This window comes from Mytilus californianus, unplaced genomic scaffold, assembly GCF_021869535.1.
Source record: "Mytilus californianus isolate M0D057914Y unplaced genomic scaffold, xbMytCali1.0.p SCAF_11, whole genome shotgun sequence".
Lineage (NCBI taxonomy): Eukaryota > Metazoa > Mollusca > Bivalvia > Mytilida > Mytilidae > Mytilus > Mytilus californianus.
Window position 1 is genome coordinate 65,874,678 of NW_026262593.1, and position 21,314 is coordinate 65,895,991.

General features: G+C 34.7%; 1 protein-coding gene and 1 long non-coding RNA gene across 2 annotated transcripts in view; both read left to right on the plus strand.

Annotated features, from left to right (window-relative positions):
* LOC127720546 (nuclear pore complex protein DDB_G0274915-like) overlaps nt 1-21,314 on the plus strand; it is a 40,425-nt gene that overhangs the window by 8,643 nt on the left and 10,468 nt on the right. The window contains exons 4-7 of the mRNA XM_052227140.1: nt 587-661; nt 2,790-3,030; nt 4,470-4,570; nt 17,372-17,471. Coding sequence (XP_052083100.1) covers nt 587-661; nt 2,790-3,030; nt 4,470-4,570; nt 17,372-17,471 — 517 coding nt within the window. The remainder of the gene's footprint in view (nt 1-586; nt 662-2,789; nt 3,031-4,469; nt 4,571-17,371; nt 17,472-21,314) is intronic.
* On the plus strand, nt 17,749-21,033 carry LOC127720558 (uncharacterized). Its single transcript, XR_007990860.1, has 2 exons — nt 17,749-19,454; nt 20,431-21,033. It is a non-coding gene; the product is annotated as an uncharacterized LOC127720558 (long non-coding RNA).

Sequence of the window (21,314 nt, forward strand, 5' to 3'; positions counted from 1 at the left end):
AAGTGTGTTGTCCATTTCTCTAAACTTGTTTACATAACTGTTTAGAGGCCAGCCTCCAGATGCAGGATTTTCTCTGCAGTGAAGACCCATTAGTGGTCTTGGGCTGTTTTCTGCTCTTTAGTCGGGTTCTTATCTCTCTGCTTCATTCCTCATTTCCATTCTCTATCCTATTTAATAGGCCTTTATCTCATGGTTAAAAATGTATTTTTATTCATTAACAATAATAGTGCAAACCTATTATGGGTCTAGAATATACAAATAATGCTATCAAATATATATTTCTTAAACCTATTCTGTTACAATTTTGCAATAATAAAAACATGAAATATTTCTGAATTTACTGTAAATCTATGTTATTTTGCTGGATTCATAGTATTTTTATTCGTAAAAAGCTTTACCAATAGTTCAATACATTATTTGCATCAATATGTATTTATTTTCCTTCAGAAAACATAAAGGTATAGGGCAGAACTTTCAGGACAGACAGGAAATGTGCCCCCTTTTTTTTTGGGGGGGGGGGGGGGGTGGAAGCTAGGACACTGTTTATATATTTCTGTATAAATTGAATATTCTAACCATATTTCAGTTTGAAGAGAAGTTATGGAGGCTATGACCATGATACATCATACACAGATTACCCAGTACAGCAAGCCAAGAGAAGGTACATCTGTAGTTATTCTTTAGTGTACATTTAATATTTTATTCCAAAATCTCCTGTTCCTTCATAGGGATCAAATGGAATATTTGAATAACAAATTTATAAGAATATTTACACATATAACAGGCAGTATGATTGAGATTGATGTCATGTTTGTTTTAAATAAGTAGGTGAGATGTTTGGTATACCCTAGTGTTAGCAACCCATCCGTACAAGCAATCAAAAGACTTTTCCATCAATTGTTGAGAAATAAACTTCATTTTCTAAATAAAGGGCATTTAAGTTATGACATTCCAAATTTCCGCACGTTTTTCCTTTTTTAATACCAAAAACAGGTTGTTTGAAAGGAATGTATAAGATTTCAGTTTTTGTCTCGCTTGACAGAGTCAAAAAGCGAGACATAGGTATGCTGTTTCCGGCAGCGGCGTCAACAATGTTTTAGTTTGTGATTAGGTCTAGTATATGGTGAACCACTAGTGGTAAGTCAATGATTTTTGGTATGCAGTTGTATTAGTATTGGCACATCTCATTACCATGAAGATTATTTGGCCCCACCCCCTCAGTTATGGTCTATTGACTTTGAAACTTTTGCTTAGTTTTCACGTATTAGTTTGTGATTAGGTCAGTTTATGGGGAACAGCTTGTTGTAAGTTAATGATAATTGGTATGCAGTTGTATAAGCATTGGCATATCTCATTTCCATGGAGATTATTTGGCCCCGCCCCCTCAGTCACAGTCTATTGACTTTAAAACTTTTGCTTAGTTTTCATGTATTAGTTTGTGATTAGGTCGGTTATGGGGAACCACTAGTGGTAGGTCAATGATATTTGGTATGCAGTTGTATTAGCATTGGCACATCTCATTACCATGGAGATTAATTGACCCAGCCCCCTCAGTTATGATTTATTGACTTTGAAATTTTGCTTAGTTTACATGTATTAGTTTGTGTTTAAGTTTGTTTAAAGGGAACTTCTAATGATAAGTCAATGGTATTTGGTATGCAGTTGTATTAGCATTGGCACATCTCATTTCCATGGAGATTGTTTAGCCATGTACCTTCAGTCATGGTTCATTGACTTTAAATATTTGCAAAACTTACATGTTAAAGTGTTGCTATTTTAATTTCAACATTTGCATTATCGAAATTACTAAAAAGCGAGACATATCTCTGTGATAACAGTTTATTGAACACTTGTGATAGAAATTGCTTTTTTAAACTTACCTTTAAAGAACTCATCTTAAGTCTGCCTTTTTTGTGGAAATTATGCATTTACCAAGATACATACATTTTTAATGAACATTCACAAAATTTTAAATGTCATAGATATGTTAAAAAGGAAATACTTGTTTTTGTCCACTTATTTTAGGAAACAGTCATCATCTGTGAGTCACTATCACACTACATCTCAGAGACAATTTTCCAGAAAACATTTAAACTTGGGTTGGTTTGTTTGTCATCACTTGTACTTGATAACACAATACCATGGTTTTTATTTGACAATTTTTGAGTTATGGGACTTTGACCATTTTAAACTATTGTAATGTAATAACACCTTGTAAACAGATCATAATTGGAAAATTATTTGTCCAAAAAATACTTGAATCCTTTAATTGTTAACAATTTAGTATGTGATTTACTTACCATGATTATGATGAATGGAAAACTAAGGTCATAGTGAGGTCATAGTCCATTAACCAGTTGATTATTTTGTTTATCTTGCTTTATGACCTTTTAACCCGATCAAAATGTTATTCACTAGATTGGAGCTTCATTTAAGAAAATTTAATATCTTCCTTATTCTATGGGTTTTGAGGAATCCGTTAATAATTTCTTTATGTATTGTATCTTGATATTGGTAGACCAAATGTTCCACAAGAATTTAAGAAAGTTGATGTTTTCAGAAAATGACGTAATTATTTTTTTTTCTCATGGCAGTTAAATGTAGAGTTACATGTAGATCGATCACACAATGACATCTTGAAGGGACATTTTCAATGATATTCTTTGGTGCTCATCAGTAACCACAAAAAAATACAATATATGATTATGAAACTATGTTTACTGGAATAATGATAAATTACTGCAATATTTGGTGATTTCACTGAAAATAATCTGGTTTTGATTTTTTAGACGACAAGACAGTCAACAATCAAATTCATCAACCTCCTCTTTGCCACCATTGCCTGATAGTCTGCCAGACCTGTCGTCATCAGGTTATACAATACCTCGTCTAGAAACACCCACGTTGAAGAGATCAGCTCTCATTGATGACTGGGATGATTCTTGTAGTGCTAAAAAGTTAAGAAAAGATGGACGTGTTAATTCTATACTGAGTTCCTTAAGTTCTAGTCAGAGGGTAGCAGAAAAGGATGTAAGTTTCTAATGCAGTGTATTATGAGTAAAAAGTAATCACAAGATCATTAAGTTCTAGTCTGAGGGTAGCAGAAAAGGATGTAAGTTTCTCATGCAGTGTATTATGGGTAAAAAGTAATCACAAGATCATTAAGTTCTAGTTTGAGGGTAGCAGAACAGGATGTAAGTTTCTCATGCAGTGTATTATGTGTTACAAGTAATCACAAGATGATTAAAACCATTTAATATAGACTAAGGGGATGTGGTATGATTTCCAATGAGGCAACTATCTACCAGAAACCAAATGACGTAGATGCTTGCAGGCATAGGATAACAAGAGGATAACAATATACATCACCAAATACATCATTGTACATATACGTCAGAAGCAAGTTAAACTATACATAACTGAGCAATATCAAAATATACAATAATAAAATGAATTTTATCAATACCTCAAAATGCAGCATAATCTAATGCACACCAATTGGATTTCTATCTATATTTTAAGGTATATTTTAAATCATGCAAAGGTCTTATATCCTGTCGCAAGTTTGCTATACTTTAAGTCCTTTTTGGTTTGATTACATTGTAGTTCTCCACAATACATCTTTAAAAAATGAAATTTTGGTAAAGCTGGCCCTATTATTATGTAGGTGGTTAAGAATTCTTTGTAAGCTATTTTGATGAAAGGTGAAATTACAACACTGATTTTGATAAAAGGTGAAATTACAACACTGATTTTGATAAAAGGTGAAATTATAAACCTGATTTTGATAAAAGGTGAAATTACAACACTGATTTTGATAAAAGGTGAAATTACAACATTGATTATGATAAAAAGGTGAAATTATAAAACTGATTTTGATAAAAGGTGAAATTACTACACTGATTTTGATAAAAGGTGAAATTACAACACTGATTTTGATAAAAGGTGAAATTACAACATTGATTATGATAAAAAGGTGAAATTATAAAACTGATTTTGATAAAAGGTGAAATTACAACACTGATTTTGATAAAAGGTGAAATTACAACACTGATTTTTATAAAAGGTGAAATTACAACATTGATTATGATAAAAAGATGAAATTATAAAACTGATTTTGATAAAAGGTGAAATTACAACACTGATTTTGATAAAAGGTGAAATTACAACACTGATTTTGATAAAAGGTGAAATTACAACACTGATTTTGATAAAAGGCGAAATTACAACACTGATTTTGAAATCACTTTTATTTCACTCTCTGGATTTTTGAAATTTTGAACACTGAACACCCAACAACAACTTTTTATGATAATGGATTAAATACATTAGTAATGTTTTAATGTTCAGAATTTAATAAATAAAAACCAGGGATAAGCTATCATAAATGCCTGTACCAGCTACTGTGTTTGAAGATAGCTAACATTAAACTAATTATTTTTGTCAAACATTTGTATGTTTTCTTTCAGAATCTAGTGAAACGAAAAGTATCAACAAATGGCACAGAAAATAATCAGTCTATATCCAAACAGGCAAGGAAAGACAAAAATGAAAAAGTATTATTAGACAGGTGAGCTATACAATCTTTCATTCATTAGACAGGTGAGCTTATACAATCTTTTATTTCTGAACACAAAGCTTTATTATTTTCATGCTCAGAAGGTGCCTTAAAGAGAGCATAACAAGTTCCAATGGAAAGTAGATGCTCTTACTAATATTTTCAGCTTCAGGGATTTCAAATGAGATAATATTATTTTGTGATCTCTTTTTCAGTTGTTTTCTTGATCAAAATAATTTCACTCTGATAACTGGTTATTGTAATATAAGGTGTATGGAATTATTGGACAATGAAATAAATGTGTTTGCAAATGTTCCTTGTGTGAAATTAATTTGATAATTTTGCAATCTGAAGTAGACAGAGGAAGATATTTTGATGGCCCCTCCGACTTGGGTCTGGGCTATATAGTGTTACCCTTATCTGCCATTCCAATATGAACAGTTATACAGACTTTTTGTCTAAACGTGTCATATACCGTATAGCGGGTTATTTTCACGGGTGAAAAATTTAGCGAATTAGGGGCAACAAAGTATACAAAAAATTTTGGCGGTTTTTATTTTGGCGGATTCTTTAATCCCAATTAAATATTTTGGCGGATACTGAAATGGTTGCAGTTAAAAAGTTGTAAAAATTGACAAGTATCTATTGTTATGGTTAAATGATTGTTTTACCTGCATGACGTCTTTATATTTATTGATTATATTTTGATGCAGTTAATCAATAGAATACCGGTAATTAGATATTTGTCACAGGTGTATAAACCTCTGGTAAATGTTACTGTTGATTAGAAAGTTACGAAATTGACCGGACCTTTGATGTACTAATTAGATCATAAAATTATCATGAGTGACTTGCGACTCTAATATAATTTGACACTAATTAATAAGGATAAAACACCTGACAGAGTACCTTACACTCTAATATTATTAATTATTTTATTATGTAACCAATTAACTAATTAACACCTAACAGCCTGAGAACAATGGCCTTTCGCATTTATGTTGGTTAAATTAACTTAAACAATTATTGATTCGACGAACGGGAAAATAGATACTATTCAAAACGCTTTAGCTATTAGAAAGAACCGAATGCATGCATAAGTTTTCGCGGAATTTAATTTCGCGATTTCCCCTTACCCGCCAAAATAAGCGAAAGTAAACACCCCGCGAAAATAACCCGCTATACGGTATTGAGCTAATTTTTAGTATGTGAGTCTACTATGATGAGCTACAGATCAAGTTTACATTTGGTTCCACTCTCACTCTCTCAGAGATGCAAACAGTTTTTTTTCCTGTCAGACATTGGGGCCTACAGGGTACCAAGTTTTGCCAGACCTAGGCTATATTTTCACTCAAAAATCAAATGAGATGCTATTGAACAAACGTTAATTTTGATTTTGTTTTATATTATAACCTGTGATTCATAACAATTGTAGTTTATTGAATAATGTGAATATATTATAATACATTACATATATGTATTGATCTGATTAAAAGTTATTCCTCACAAGAGTACTTGGAAACAAGATAGTCATTGGTAGATTCATTCTGTTCGAATTCAAAATCTGACTCATAGTCAGAATCATTATCACTCCCAGAATCATTAATCTCGTTATCTACCTTCACTTTATCTACAATAGCATTCTCATTCTCTACATTATCTACCCTCTCATTCTCTGCCCTCTCATTCTCTACATTCTCTACCCTCTCATTCTCTGCCCTCTCATTCTCTGCCCTCTAATTCTCTACCCTCTCATTCTCTACCCTCTCATTCTCTGCATTATCTACCCTCTCATTCTCTACCCTCTCATTCTCTGCCCTCTCATTCTCTACCCTCTCATTCTCTACCCTCTCATTCTCTACATTATCTACCCTCTCATTCTCTTCATTCTCATTCTCTACATTCTCTACCCTCTCATTCTCTACCCTCTCATTCTCTGCCCTCTCATTCTCTACCCTCTCATTCTCTACCCTCTCATTCTCTACATTATCTACCCTCTCATTCTCTTCATTCTCATTCTCTACATTCTCTACCCTCTCATTCTCTACCCTCTCATTCTCTGCCCTCTCATTCTCTACCCTCTCATTCTCTACCCTCTCATTCTCTACCCTCTCATTCTCTTACCCTCTCATTCTCTTCCCTCTCATTCTCTACATATTCTCCTGTCATTCTCTACATTCTCTCCCCTCGCATTCTCACTCTCTACCCTCTTATGCTCTACATTCTCTACCCTCTTATTCTTTTCATTCTCTACCCTCTCATTCTCTACATTCTCTACCCTCTCATTCTCTACATTCTCTACCCTCTCATTCTCTACCCTCTCATTCTCTGCTCTCTCATTCTCTACCCTCTCATTCTCTGCCCTCTCATTATCTACCCTCTCATTCTCTGCCCTCTCATTCTCTACCCTCTCATTCTCTACATTATTTACCCTCTCATTCTCTACATTCTCTACCCTCTCATTCTCTACCCTCTCATTCTCTGCCCTCTCATTCTCTACCCTCTCATTCTCTACCCTCTCATTCTCTACATATTCTCCTGTCATTCTCTACATTCTCTCCCCTCTCATTCTCACTCTCTACCCTCTTATGCTCTACATTCTCTACCCTCTAATTCTCTACCCTCTTTTTCTCTTCATTCTCTACCCTCTCATTCTCTACATTCTCTACCCTCTTATTCTCTACATTCTCTACCCTCTTATTCTCTACATTCTCTACCCTCTCATTCTGTACCCTCTCATTCTCTGCCCTTTCATTCTCTACCCTCTCATTCTCTGCCCTCTTATCCTCTACATTCTCTACCCTCTCATTCTCTACATTCTCTACCTTCTCTACCCTCTCATTCTCTACCCTCTCATTCTCTACTCTCTCATTCTCTGCCCTCTTATGCTCTACATTTTCTACCCTCTCATTCTATACCCTCTCATTCTCTGCCTTCTCATTCTCTACCCTCTCATTCTCTACCCTCTCATTCTCTACCCTCTCATTCTCTACATTCTCTACCCTCTCTACCCTCTCATTCTCTACCCTCTCATTCTCTGCCCTCTCATTCTCTACTCTCTCATTCTCTGCCCTCTCATTCTCTACCCTCTCATTCTCTATCTCTCATTCTCTACCTTCTCATTCTCTACCCTCTCATTCTCTACCTTCTCATTCTCTACCCTCTTATGCTCTACATTCTCTACCCTCTTATTCTCTACATTCTCTACCCTCTTATCCTCTACATTCTCTACCCTCTCATTGTCTACATTCTCTATTCTCTTCATTCTCTACCCTCTTATTCTCTACATTCTCTACCCTCTTATCCTCTACATTCTCTACCCTCTCATTCTCTACCCTCCAATTCTTTGCCCTATCATTCTCTACCCTCTCATTCTCTGCCCTCTTATCCTCTACCCTCTTATCCTCTACATTCTCTGCCCTCTCATTCTCTACCCTCTCATTCTCTACCTTCTCATTCTCTACCCTCTCATTCTCTACCCTCTCATTCTCTATCTTCTCATTCTCTACCCTCTTATCCTCTACATTCTCTACCTTCTCATTCTCTACCCCCTCATTCTCTACCCTCTCATTCTCTACCCTCTTATCCTCTACATTCTCTACCCTCTCATTCTCTACATTCTCTACCTTCTCATTCTCTACCCTCTCATTCTCTACCTTCTCATTCTCTACCCTCTTATGCTCTACATTCTCTACCCTCTTATCCTCTACATTCTCTACCCTCTCATTGTCTACATTCTCTATCCTCTAAATCTCTTCATTCTCTACCCTCTTATTCTCTACATTCTCTACCCTCTTATCCTCTACATTCTCTACCCTCTCATTCTCTACCCTCACATTCTTTGCCCTCTCATTCTCTACCCTCTCATTCTCTGCCCTCTTATCCTCTACCCTCTTATCCTCTACATTCTCTGCCCTCTTATCCTCTACATTCTCTGCCCTCTCATTCTCTACCCTCTCATTCTCTACCTTCTCATTCTCTACCCTCTCATTCTCTATCTTCTCATTCTCTACCCTCTTATCCTCTACATTCTCTACCCTCTCATTCTCTACCCCCTCATTCTCTACCCTCTCATTCTCTACCCTCTCATTCTCTACCCTCTTATCCTCTACATTCTCTACCCTCTCATTCTCTACATTCTCTACCTTCTCATTCTCTACCCTCTTATGCTCTACATTCTCTACCCTCTTATTCTCTTCATTCTCTACCCTCTTATTCTCTACCTTCTCTACCCTCTCATTGTCTACATTCTCATTCTCTACCCTTTCATTATCAACATTCTCTACCCTCTCATTCTCTACATTCTCTACCCTCTTATTCTCTACATTCTCTACCCTCTCATTATCTACCCTCTCATTCTCTTCATTCTCATTCTCTACATTCTCTACCCTCTCATTCTCTACCCTCACATTCTCTGCCCTCTCATTCTCTACATTCTCTACCCTCTCATTCTCTACCCTCTCATTCTCTGCCCTCTAATTCTCTACCCTCTCATTCTCTACCCTCTCATTCTCTACATATTCTCCTGTCATTCTCTACATTCTCTCCCCTCTCATTCTCACTCTCTACCCTCTTATGCTCTACATTCTCTACCCTCTTATTCTCTTCATTCTCTACCCTCTCATTCTCTACATTCTCTACCCTCTTATTCTCTACGTTCTCTACCCTCTCATTCTCTACCCTCTCATTCTCTGCCCTCTCATTCTCTACCCTCTCATTCTCTGCCCTCTTATCCTCTACATTCTCTACCCTCTCATTCTCTACCCTCTCATTCTCTACCTTCTCTACCCTCTCATTCTCTACCCTCTCATTCTCTGCCCTCTCATTCTCTACTCTCTCATTCTCTGCCCTCTCATTCTCTACCCTCTCATTCTCTACCCTCTCATTCTCTATCTCTCATTCTCTACCTTCTCATTCTCTACCCTCTCATTCTCTACCTTCTCATTCTCTACCCTCTTATGCTCTACATTCTCTACCCTCTTATTCTCTACATTCTCTACCCTCTTATCCTCTACATTCTCTACCCTCTCATTGTCTACATTCTCTATCCTCTTATTCTCTTCATTCTCTACCCTCTTATTCTCTACATTCTCTACCCTCTTATCCTCTACATTCTCTACCCTCTCATTCTCTACCCTCACATTCTTTGCCCTCTCATTCTCTACCCTCTCATTCTCTGCCCTCTTATCCTCTACATTCTCTGCCCTCTCATTCTCTACCCTCTCATTCTCTACCTTCTCATTCTCTACCCTCTCATTCTCTACCCTCTCATTCTCTATCTTCTCATTCTCTACCCTCTTATCCTCTACATTCTCTACCCTCTCATTCTCTACCCCCTCATTCTCTACCCTCTCATTCTCTACCCTCTTATCCTCTACATTCTCTACCCTCTCATTCTCTACATTCTCTACCCTCTCATTCTCTACAATAACTTTCTCATTTTCTACATTCTCGTGTATAATAATACAGTCAGTAGCTCTAGGGTTAGTTAAAGGTGTATGCTTCATACAGCCCCTCCTTCTCTGCCCAGATGGTGTAATCTGCAAAAACAGAATGCACCATAAATGAATTAATAACATTGATTCAGACTTCTAAGTTTATATTTTCTAACTATAGTTTCATCATTTGAAAATGATTTTACAACTTTCTGTTTTGACTTTATTGGTACAGAACTGAAAATATTAAGAATGTGTGGCATCAATAAACTTAAAAACTAGAAATGAATATAATTTTGTGTTTGTTTGATCTATCACATTTATAATTAATATATTTGTTTACTGCTAACTCACCTAGTACCCTAGTTTTGTCCTGTTGAAAAAGTCTATTCTTTTAGCTTTTTATTTATATTTGTTATGGCATTTTTCCCCCATTTACCTAATCAATGTTAAATGTTTTTTTGAAAAAGTTTTTACCTATCTACACCCCATTTTTCTGATCAGGAAACACTTAACAGACATATTTTTTGTTTGCCTTATCATCCATTTTTCAATGGCAGCATCAGGGTTGAACTCCTTGATGCTTGGAGATTGTAGTCTGATTAGCATGCAGTCATTTAAGTGCCTGTTGGACAGTTTATGTCGTCTATCTGTCTTCATAAGCTTCATTTGGTTGAATGCACATTCATTCCGAACTGATGTAGGGGGCAGACTGTTGACTAAATCAAACATGGCCAGAATGTTGTCCACACCCATGGCACCACAGAAAGTGTTCACCTCTGACATTTTTGTTGCATTTACAGACCCTTTGAATCTAAAAAATATAATAAAAAATATTTTATTTCATAATTTATTTGTTCATGATGCATAAAATGGAAAAAATAGGCAGGCAGATAGACGCTAAGTGACAATAGTGGTAACCTACCTACGGTACACCAAACTTTTCAGGAGTCTCCATTCTGTCATAAGTTCTGATGTTTCAACTTTCTGGCCAAATCTAACCATCAGAGATTTAACATGATTGTCACCAAAATCTGCAATAAATATTTATGTATGAGTGTTTTAAAACATGACACTGAACCATTAAAAATTAGCTTTAAAAGATCTAAAATAAAACCAGTATTTTTTACTGAGATTGGTATTAGCACTCTGATACATTATGACATATAATTAATTCTAAAATTGCTGAAATGTGCTAGATTTTATTAAGTGTTGCCAAATGTCCCATTTTTATACGACTGCAAAAATTGAAAATTTTTTGGTCGTATATTGGTATGACGTTGGCGTCGTCGTCGTCGTTGTCGTCGTCGTTGTCGTCGTCGTCTGGTGTCGTCCGAAGACACATTGGTTTTCGCACTCTAACTTTAGTTTAAGTGAATGGATCTCCATGAAATTTTACCATAAGGTTCAATACCACGAAAGGAAGGTGGGGATTGATTTTGGGGGTTATGGTACCAACAGTTAAGGAATTAGGGGCCAAAAAGGGGCCAAATATAAGCATTTTTGTAACTTCCAGACAATAACTTGTGTGTAAGTGTATGGATCTCTCTGACATTGTACCACAAGGTTCCATATCACAAAGGGAAGGCTGTAATTGATTTTGGGGGTAATTGCCTCAAAATTTTAGGAATTAGGGGCCAAAAAAGGGGCAAAAAACAAGCATTTTTCTAGTTTCATGACAATAACTTGTGTGTAAGTGTTTGGATATTTCTGAAATTGTACTACAAGGTTCCATATCACAAAGGGAAAGCTGGAATTGAGTTTGGGGGTAATTGTCCGAAACGTTTAGGAATTGGGGGCCAAAAAGGGGCCAAAAATAAGCATTTTTCTAGTTTCCAGACAATAACTTGTGTTCAAGTGTATGGATCTCTCTGAAATTGTACTGCAAGGTACCATACCACAAAGGGAAGGCTGGGATTGAGTTTGAGGGTGATGAATCATAAGGGGGTTCAAAAAATTTGGGGGGGGGATTTTTTTTTTCTTTTTTTTTCTTTTTTTCCTTTTTTTTTCCTTTTAAAATTTTCCATTTTAAGTTGGTTATTTCTGATTAATATTTAAAAGCAAATAATAATGATATGGTAGGAGATACACACCAAACAGGATGTGTAAATTATTATATAATAAGTATTGTGCAATAGCAAGAAATTTTCAATTGCACAGTATTGCACAATTGCAAGAAATCTTCAATTGCACAGTATTGCGCAATAGCAAGAAATCTTCAATTGCACAGTATTGCGCAATAGCAAGAAATATCCAATAGCACAATATTGCGCAATAGCAAGAAATTGTCAATTGTACAGTATTGCACAATAGCAAGAAATATTCAATTGCACAGTATTGTGCAAAAGAAGATACTTCGTATAAATTGCTTATTTCTTGATCAATTTCAATGGGGTTTTATTCTTGAATTCTTGGGGTTCTTTAATATGCTGAATCTAACCGTGTATTAAGTTTTTGGATTTTGGGCCCCGTTTTTAAATTGGTCCACATTGATGTCCAAAGGGTCCAAAATTAAACTTTGTTTGATTTCATCAAAAATTGAATTATTGGGGTTCTTTGATATGCCGAATCTAACCGTGTATTTAGATTCTTAATTTTTGGTTCCGTTTTCAAATTGGTCTACATTAAGGTCAAAAGGGTCCAAAATTAAACTTAGTTTGATTTTAACAAAAATTGAATTCTTAAGGTACTTTGATATGCTGAATCTAAACATGTATTTAGATTTTTGATTATGGGCCCAGTTTTCAAGTTGGTCCAAATCGGGGTCCAAAATTAAACTTTGTTTGATTTCAACAAAAATTGAATATATGGGGTTCTTTGATATGCTGAATCTAACCATGTATTTAGATTTTTGATTTTTGGGCCCCGTTATCAACTTTGTCCACATTGAGGTCAAAAGGGTCCAAAATTAAACTTTGTTTGATTTCATCAAAAATTGAATTCTTGGGGTTCTTTGATATGCTGAATCTAACCATGTATTTAGATTTTTTATTTGTGGACCCGCTATCAAATTGGTTCATATTGAGGTCAAAAGGGTCCAAAATTAAACTTTGTTTGATTTCATCAAAAATTGAATTATTGGGGTTCTTTGATATGCCAAATCTAACCGTGTATTTAGATTTTTAATTTTGGGTCCCGTTTTTTAAATTGGTCTACATTAAGGTCCAAAGGGTCCAAAATTAAACTTAGTTTGATTTTAACAAAAATTTAATTTTTGGGTTCTTTGATATGCTGAATCTAAACATGTGTTTAGATTTTTGATTATGGGACCAGTTTTCAAGTTGGTCCAAGTTGGGGTCCAAAATTAAACTTTGTTTGATTTCAACAAAAATTGAATATATGGGGTTCTTTGATATGCTGAATCTAAACATGTATTTAGATTTTAGATTTTTGGCCCAGTTTTCAAGTTGGTCCAAATTAGGGTCCAAAATTAAACTTTGTTTGATTTCAACAAAAATTGAATATATGGGGTTCTTTGATATGCTGAATCTTACCATGTATTTAGATTTTTTATTTTGTGGGCCTGCTATCAAATTGGTTCATATTGAGGTCAAAAGGGTCCAAAATTAAACTTTGTTTGATTTCATCAAAAATTGAATTATTGGGGTTCTTTGATATGCCAAATCTAACCGTGTTTTTAGATTTTTAATTTTGGGTCCCGTTTTTTAAATTGGTCTACATTAAGGTCCAAAGGGTCCAAAATTAAACTTAGTTTGATTTTAACAAAAATTGAATTCTTGGGGTACTTTGATATGCTGAATCTAAACATGTGTTTAGATTTTTGATTATGGGACCAGTTTTCAAGTTTGTCCAAGTTGGGGTCCAAAATTAAACTTTGTTTGATTTCAACAAAAATTGAATATATGGGGTTCTTTGATATGCTGAATCTAACCATGTATTTTGATTTTGGACATTGGACCATAATAGGTAAATTAAAAAAATTGAAGTTCTTAGACCACATTCTTTCTGTGTCAGAAACCTATGCTGTGTCAAATATTTAATCACAATCCAAATTCAGAGCTGTATCAAGCTTGAATGTTGTGTCCATACTTGCCCCAACTGTTCAGGGTTCGACCTCTGCGGTCGTATCAAGCTGCGCCCAGCGAAGCATTTTATTTTTATTTACTATAATAATAAAGTATATGATATTAAAACGTAATTAAGGCATTGTTATTGATGAAAGTCTGCTGTTAACTGAGTGTAGTGTAAAGGTTAGGTTTATGCTAGGTTGGTTATTGTACAATATGTCTATAGTATATAACAAGCATAAGAAAGTGCAAGGGTTTTTGAAAGTTGTATTCTACATTTAGATATATATGTATATAGATGACTATATAATAAGCAAGAATTAGTTTAGACACCAAAGCACAGATAACAAGTACAATTTTATACAATACCTTGACTGCTGCAGCTAAAAATGAATTAATAGTAAATACAAAGAAATACAAATTATTATGTCACATTGAAATATTTGCTATCATGAATATGATCATCATCACCATCATATCATTTAAATAAAATAAATAAATGAAAATTATAATCATGTTATAAAAAATTATAATATGTTTGTACTGTGTACAGATTTATTTCTTGAATGAAGGTAGTAAAAATGATAACATATCTGCAGCATCTGAGTAGTCTGCCGGCCAATTCCTCAAAGACGCTATTACCGTTGGTTTCAAATCTTCATTCAAATCATAAAACCGTACTTGAATAGCCCCAGCAAAGCATTTACAATACTTTCACTGTTTAAATTGCCCCTCCTTCTTTCACTTAATTTGTATCCACAGTATGATTTGTTGTTTAAAATGTTGGAAAGGCGATCAGACTTCCTGGAATATAAAGATAAATCAAGTTTAATCATGTGGCATAACAATAAATCTACTGTAGACTATCATGAACTAAAATGCACTTTCTGAGGTCAAGATTTTTGTAATTATCATTTCAAACTCATTGTTCAAATTATTTTAGTTTACCTAGTAATGCACTGCTGTAACACATCAGATGTAGCTTCAACATGTAATTGGACATCACCGAGGGTTACATCTTCTCTTTGCAGTAAGAGAGAAAGTCTTGCCAAAGGCTCCAAAATATCCTGTAGAGTAGAGTAGAACAATAAATAAATACAAGTTGAAAGTAGTTTTTTTACAATGCAACTTAAAAAGTTATGTTAAGAAACAAAGCATTATCACTTTGAATCTGGCTGAACTTGTAATGTTTTGCATATCTCCCTATTTAAATAATTAATGTCTTATTTTACAAATTAACACAATTCCAATAAAGAAAACTACTAGGACAAGATGAACTAGTACTACTTACTTGCAAAAAAGCTGCATATGCAATGATATCTTGACTGCCTAATAACTTTGCTAATCCTTCTGCCTTTGCATGGGTGTGCGACATGGTCTGAAGATGGGTGATGTATGCCGGGTAACTTTGAAATAATGATGACAGTGCTTTCCTTAGATGAGGCATCCACCTGCTCCCTCCTACACGGTGGGGTAACTGGCCTTTTATATTCAAGATCTAAAAGTTAACATGACACAGACGGTTATTCAATATTGCAAAAAATATGTTGCTATAAAATAAAATACAACATATCATAAACATTGTCTGTGTCTCTATCATTTGGTGTTCTCGGTTTATTTTTTGTCCACAGATTTCCCCTTATTTGGCAATTCGGCATGGATACTTTTGCTTTTAAAATTAAAAATGTACTTATTACCAAAATGTTAATTTAAAATTATTTTTTTTTTAGATTTTAGATGATTCCTTACCTTAAATATTTTTTTCAGTTTTTTTCCTCTGAGCTGGGCTGTTTTTGAAGAAATAGTAAACTCCTAACAGGAGTGTCACAAGTTTGTCATATGTTTTGTCCTTTTTAAGGGTGTCCTTAAAAGCTAGCGCCAGACGATGCCCCAAACAGTGGATGCCGACAACTCCTGGGTAGTCCTGTTTTATTAAGGTGACAAGTCCATGTTTTACTCCTGTCATGTTGCTTGCTCCATCAGAGCCGAACCCCACTAGTTTGTCCTTGTCCCCATAGATGTTGTTTTCTTTCATCTGGCTGATTACGAACTGGTATAAATCAGCGGAACATGTTGATTCTGGCTCTCCTATACAAATAAATCTGTTAAATATTTTCCCTTTGTGACTGGTTCTCATATAAATAGTTTCCTGTTCCGTAATAGAGTCATCCGTCGATCCATCCATAGAAAGGGAGAAAAAATTTATTTCACTAACAAATTTCTGTTAGTTGCCCTTCTCAACTGCAGCTATTTTCTCCAACGCTTGTTGTAACTTTCCCCATTATCTAAACCTTTTGCTTCATCAAGTTCATTTAACCATGAAAAGTCCGACATCAGTCGGTTGTGTTTGATAATTGCATGCATGTTTCTGAATTTTAAATTTAGTTGAGCTCTATTTTTTTTATTTAAAGAAATAATAGACCTATGGGCAGGAGCCTCTGTTGGATTTTGCTTTGCCTCTGCAATTAAACTTGCATTAACATGACTTTTATTCTTCTCATGATCTGAGATTGTGCTAAGTTTAAAGTTAGTGCATCCTGTCAAAAAGAGGTGTTTATTCTTGAGATTATTGTCGGTACTGCTACGTTTGCCGTGCAAAATGCAAATTGTGCATGTCATCATGTTGTTGTTATAAAGTAACCATGATCGCCCCTCTTGCCATTTTGGGTTGAATGACCTTTCAGGTCGTTTCTTCTTTTCGTACAAGGACCGCTTAACAGCTTTATCAACATGAATAGGTGACTGGTTTGGCCTTTTACTGGGTTTCGACCAACTTACAAATTTTATTGGCCATGACATATTTCCTGAACTTATCAACTACGCTTAATAGACCTCCTTCCTGAAGAGCGAATTTCTAAAACCAGAAACATGACGGAAATACGCGGAATGGTTTGGGGCGAGATGGACATGGTACGAAAAGTCTGTCACTGGGCGGAAATACTGGTTCCCGAAGTTAGAAAAAGCGAGGGAACAGGAAATTTACTTTTATTAAAGATTATCACAATTTTATAAACAAAATACTCTGCCAGGACTGACGGGGAATTAAGTTTTGGCGGACCCAAGCAGACTAAAAATTTGCCGGACCTGCATAAATTCTGCCCCTTAGGTCCGACAGGTCCGACGATTAGTTGCATCTCTGCACTCTGCCGATTTATGCTGAAATTACTACCTTTGAACTTTGAAAATTTCGTGAAAATAACAATTATAGGGACTTATTTTTTCGAAACGCCTTCACGTATGACAAGATATTTTTCGACATAAAATGCGATATGAATTTTTCTCAGACAAGCCGAAACACAGTAATCCTGTACCTGGGTCCTGATATGTGCTATTCTTTCTCTTTTTAACAGATCAGATACAGTTATAATATCGACTAAAGAAGGTGTTGAGGACACACCTACTAAAGAAACAGATACACCTGTCAAGGACACATCACTCAATACATCTGTGGTAAGTTTGTGTAATACACTTGTTTTTCAAACTTTTGTAAACAAAGTCTGTTAACCAATTCTTTATTTTTGCCCTGTCTAAGTTTACCAGTGCTATAGTCTTTGATTACCTAGCCCTGTCTAAGTTGAATGCTTAGGTCAGACAGACAGACTGGTATTTTAAAGTATGCTATATGGTGCATGTCAGTCGACTCCAGAATAAATGTCAAATGATTTGCTCAGACTCATGCAATGATGTCTTATCACTTTGTATTTGGAACTATTTCATTGGAAAGTTTTTATACGCCCGTTTACGGGACGTATTATGGTATACCGTTGTCCGTCTGTCCGTCCGTCGTCAACATGTCGGACATTAACTCAAAAACACTTTAACCAATTTGCATAAAACTTTGGTGAATTGTTTATATCTATTGACGTGAGCTCCCTTTCGTTTTTATACGACCGCAAAAAAATTTTGTGGTCGTATATTGGTATGACGTTGGCGTCGTCGTCGTCGTCGTCGTCGTCCAGCGTCGTCGTCCGGCGTCGTCGTCCGAATACATATTGGTTTTCGCACTCTAACTTTAGTTTAAGTGAATGGATCTTTTTGAAATTTGACCATAAGGTTAAATACCACAAAAGGAAGGTTGGGATTGATTTTGGGGGTTATGGTACCAACAGTTAAGGAATTAGGGGCCAAAAAGGGGCCAAAAATGAGCATTTTCTAGTTTCCAGACAATAACTGTGGAACGGTGTATGGATCTCTCTGAAATTATACTACAAGTTTCCATACCACAAAGGGATGGTTAGGATTTGCTTTGGGGGGTTATGGCTCAAACCGTTTAGGAATTAGGGGCAAAAAAGGGGGAAAAACAAGGTTGTCCTGGTTAATGGACAAATACTTTAGTACAAAACATAATTTAAAGCAGTGTAAGGGAGATAAATCAAATACATCATTGAAATTATCTCCCTTACACTGCTTTTAAATTGTGTATAAAGTAATGGTTAATGAACAATAAAGATAATCTAAAACAGTGTAAGGGAGGTAATCCAAATACAACGTTTTGGTTACTTCCCTTACACTGCTTTTAAATTATGTTTAAAGAAATGCATATTTATAAAGGAAGACCAGTAAAAATATCTGCAAATGTTTTCATCTTTTTTTTTTACAAAAAAATCCATATGAAAGATTTGACACTATATTTTTATTAATTCTATTATAAAATAGATTAAGTTAGCACTATGGTAAATTTAAATGGGTAATTATGGTTGCCAACTCCATTGGAAATTTGAATTGAGATTATGACCATATCTTGAGGGAAAGAATTTTTTTGGGGGAAAAAGGGGGGGGGGGATAAAAAGAAATTGTGGGGGGCCAATTTTTTCTCATTTCAGATTTCAGAAATTAAAAAGAATTATTCTTCAAATATTATTTTTTTTTCAAATTTCAAATATTGAAAAATTTCAAGAAGTAATCTTTAATTGCACAGTATGGCGCATTAGATTTGTAAAATCTTTGATCACATTTATTTATTTGTTATGCCGAATCTAACAGTGTATTTAGATTTTTAATTTTGGGTCCAGTTTTCAAATTGGTCTACATTAATGTCCAAAGGGTCCAAAATTAAACTTTGTTTGATTTTAGCAAAAATTGAATATATGAGGTTCTTTGATATGCTGAATCTAAACATGTATTTAGATTTTTGATTTTTGGCCCAGTTTTCAAGTTGGTCCAAATTGGGGTCCAAAATTAAACTTTGTTTGATTTCAACAAAAATTGAATATATGGGGTTCTTTGATATGCTGAATCTAACCATGTATTTAGATTTTTTATTTGTGGACCCCGTTATCTAATTGGTTCATATTGAGGTCAAAAGGGTCCAAAATTAAACTTTGTTTGATTTCATCTAAAATTGAATTATTGGGGTTCTTTGATATTCCAAATCTAACCGTGTATTTAGGTTTTTAATTTTGGGTCCTGTTTTTTAAATTGGTCTACATTGAGGTCCAAAGGGTCCAAATTAAACTTAGTTTGATTTTAACAAAAATTGAATTCTTGGGGTTCTTTGATTTGCTGAATCTAAACATGTGTTTAGATTTTTGATTATGGGCCCAGTTTTCAAGTTGGTCCAAGATAGGGTCCAGTATTTAAACTTTGTTTGATTTCAACAAAAATTGAATATATGGGGTTCTTTGATATGCTGAATCTAAACATGTATTTAGATTTTTGATTATGGGCCCAGTTTTCAAGTTGGTCCAAATTGGGGTCCAAAATTAAACTTTGTTTGATTTCAACAAAAATTGAATATATGAGGTTCTTTGATATGCTGAATCTAACCATGTATTTAGATTTTTTATTTGTAGGCCCCGCTATCAAATTGGTTCATATTGAGGTCAAAAGGGTCCAAAATTAAACTTTGTTTGATTTCATCAAAAATTGAATTATTGGGGTTCTTTGATATTCCAAATCTAACCGTATATTTAGATTTTTAATTTTAAGTCCCGTTTTTTAAATTGGTCTACATTAAGGTCCAAAGGGTCCAAAATTAAACTTAGTTTGATTTTAGCAAAAATTGAATTCTTGGGGTTCTTTGATATGCTGAATCTAAACATGTGTTTAGATTTTTGATTATGGGCCCAGTTTTCAAGTTTGTCCAAGTTGGGGTCCAAAATTAAACTTTGTTTGATTTTAACAAAAATTGAATATATGGGGTTCTTTGATATGCTGAATCTAACCATGTATTTTGATTTTGGACATTGGACCATAATAGGTAAATTAAAAAAATTCAAGTTCTTAGACCACATTCTTTCTGTGTCAGAAACCTATGCTGTGTCAAATATTTAATAACAATCCAAATTCTGAGCTGTATCAAGCTTGAATGTTGTGTCCATACTTGCCCCAACTGTTCAGGGTTCGACCTCTGCGGTCGTATCAAGCTGCGCCCCAGCGAAGCATTTTATTTAAATTGGTCTACATTAAGGTCCAAAGGGTCCAAAATTAAACTTAGTTTGATTTTAACAAAAATTGAATTCTTGGGGTTCTATGATTTGTTGAATCTAAACATGTGTTTAGATTTTTGATTATGGGCCCAGTTTTCAAGTTGGTCCAAGATGGGGTCCAGTATTTAAACTTTGTTTGATTTCAACAAAAATTGAATATATGGGGTTCTTTGATATGCTGAATCTAACCATGTATTTTGATTTTGGACATTGGACCATAATAGGTAAATTAAAAAAATTGAAGTTCTTAGACCACATTCTTTCTGTGTCAGAAACCTATGCTGTGTCAAATATTTAATCACAATCCATATTCAGAGCTGTATCAAGCTTGAATGTTGTGTCCATACTTGCCCCAACTGTTCAGGGTTCGACCTCTGCGGTCGTATCAAGCTGCGCCCAGCGAAGCATTTTATTTATAAATTTTAGATGTTACGTTTCCAAGTTATGGGGTTTTATTCATTAAAAAAAGGGGGATTTTCCAGTTTTCGGACAATAACTCAAGAATGCTTTCACCAACTTGCAAGAAATTTTGGTTAATTGTTTATATCTATTGACATGAGCTCCCTTTTGATTTTTATAAATTTTAGATATTATGTTTCCAAGTTACGGGGTTTTATTCATAAAAAAAAAGGGGGATTTTCCAGTTTTCGGACAATAACTCAAAAATGCTTTCAGCAGTTCTAATGAAACTTTGATGAATTGTTGATATCTATTGATGTAAGCTCCCTTTAGAGTTTTATAAATTTTAGATTTTACATTTCCGAGTTATGGGGTTTTATTCATTAAAAAAGGGGGAATTTTCCAGTTTTCAGACAATAACTCAAAAATGCTTTCAGCAATTCTTATGAAACTTTGGTGAATTGTT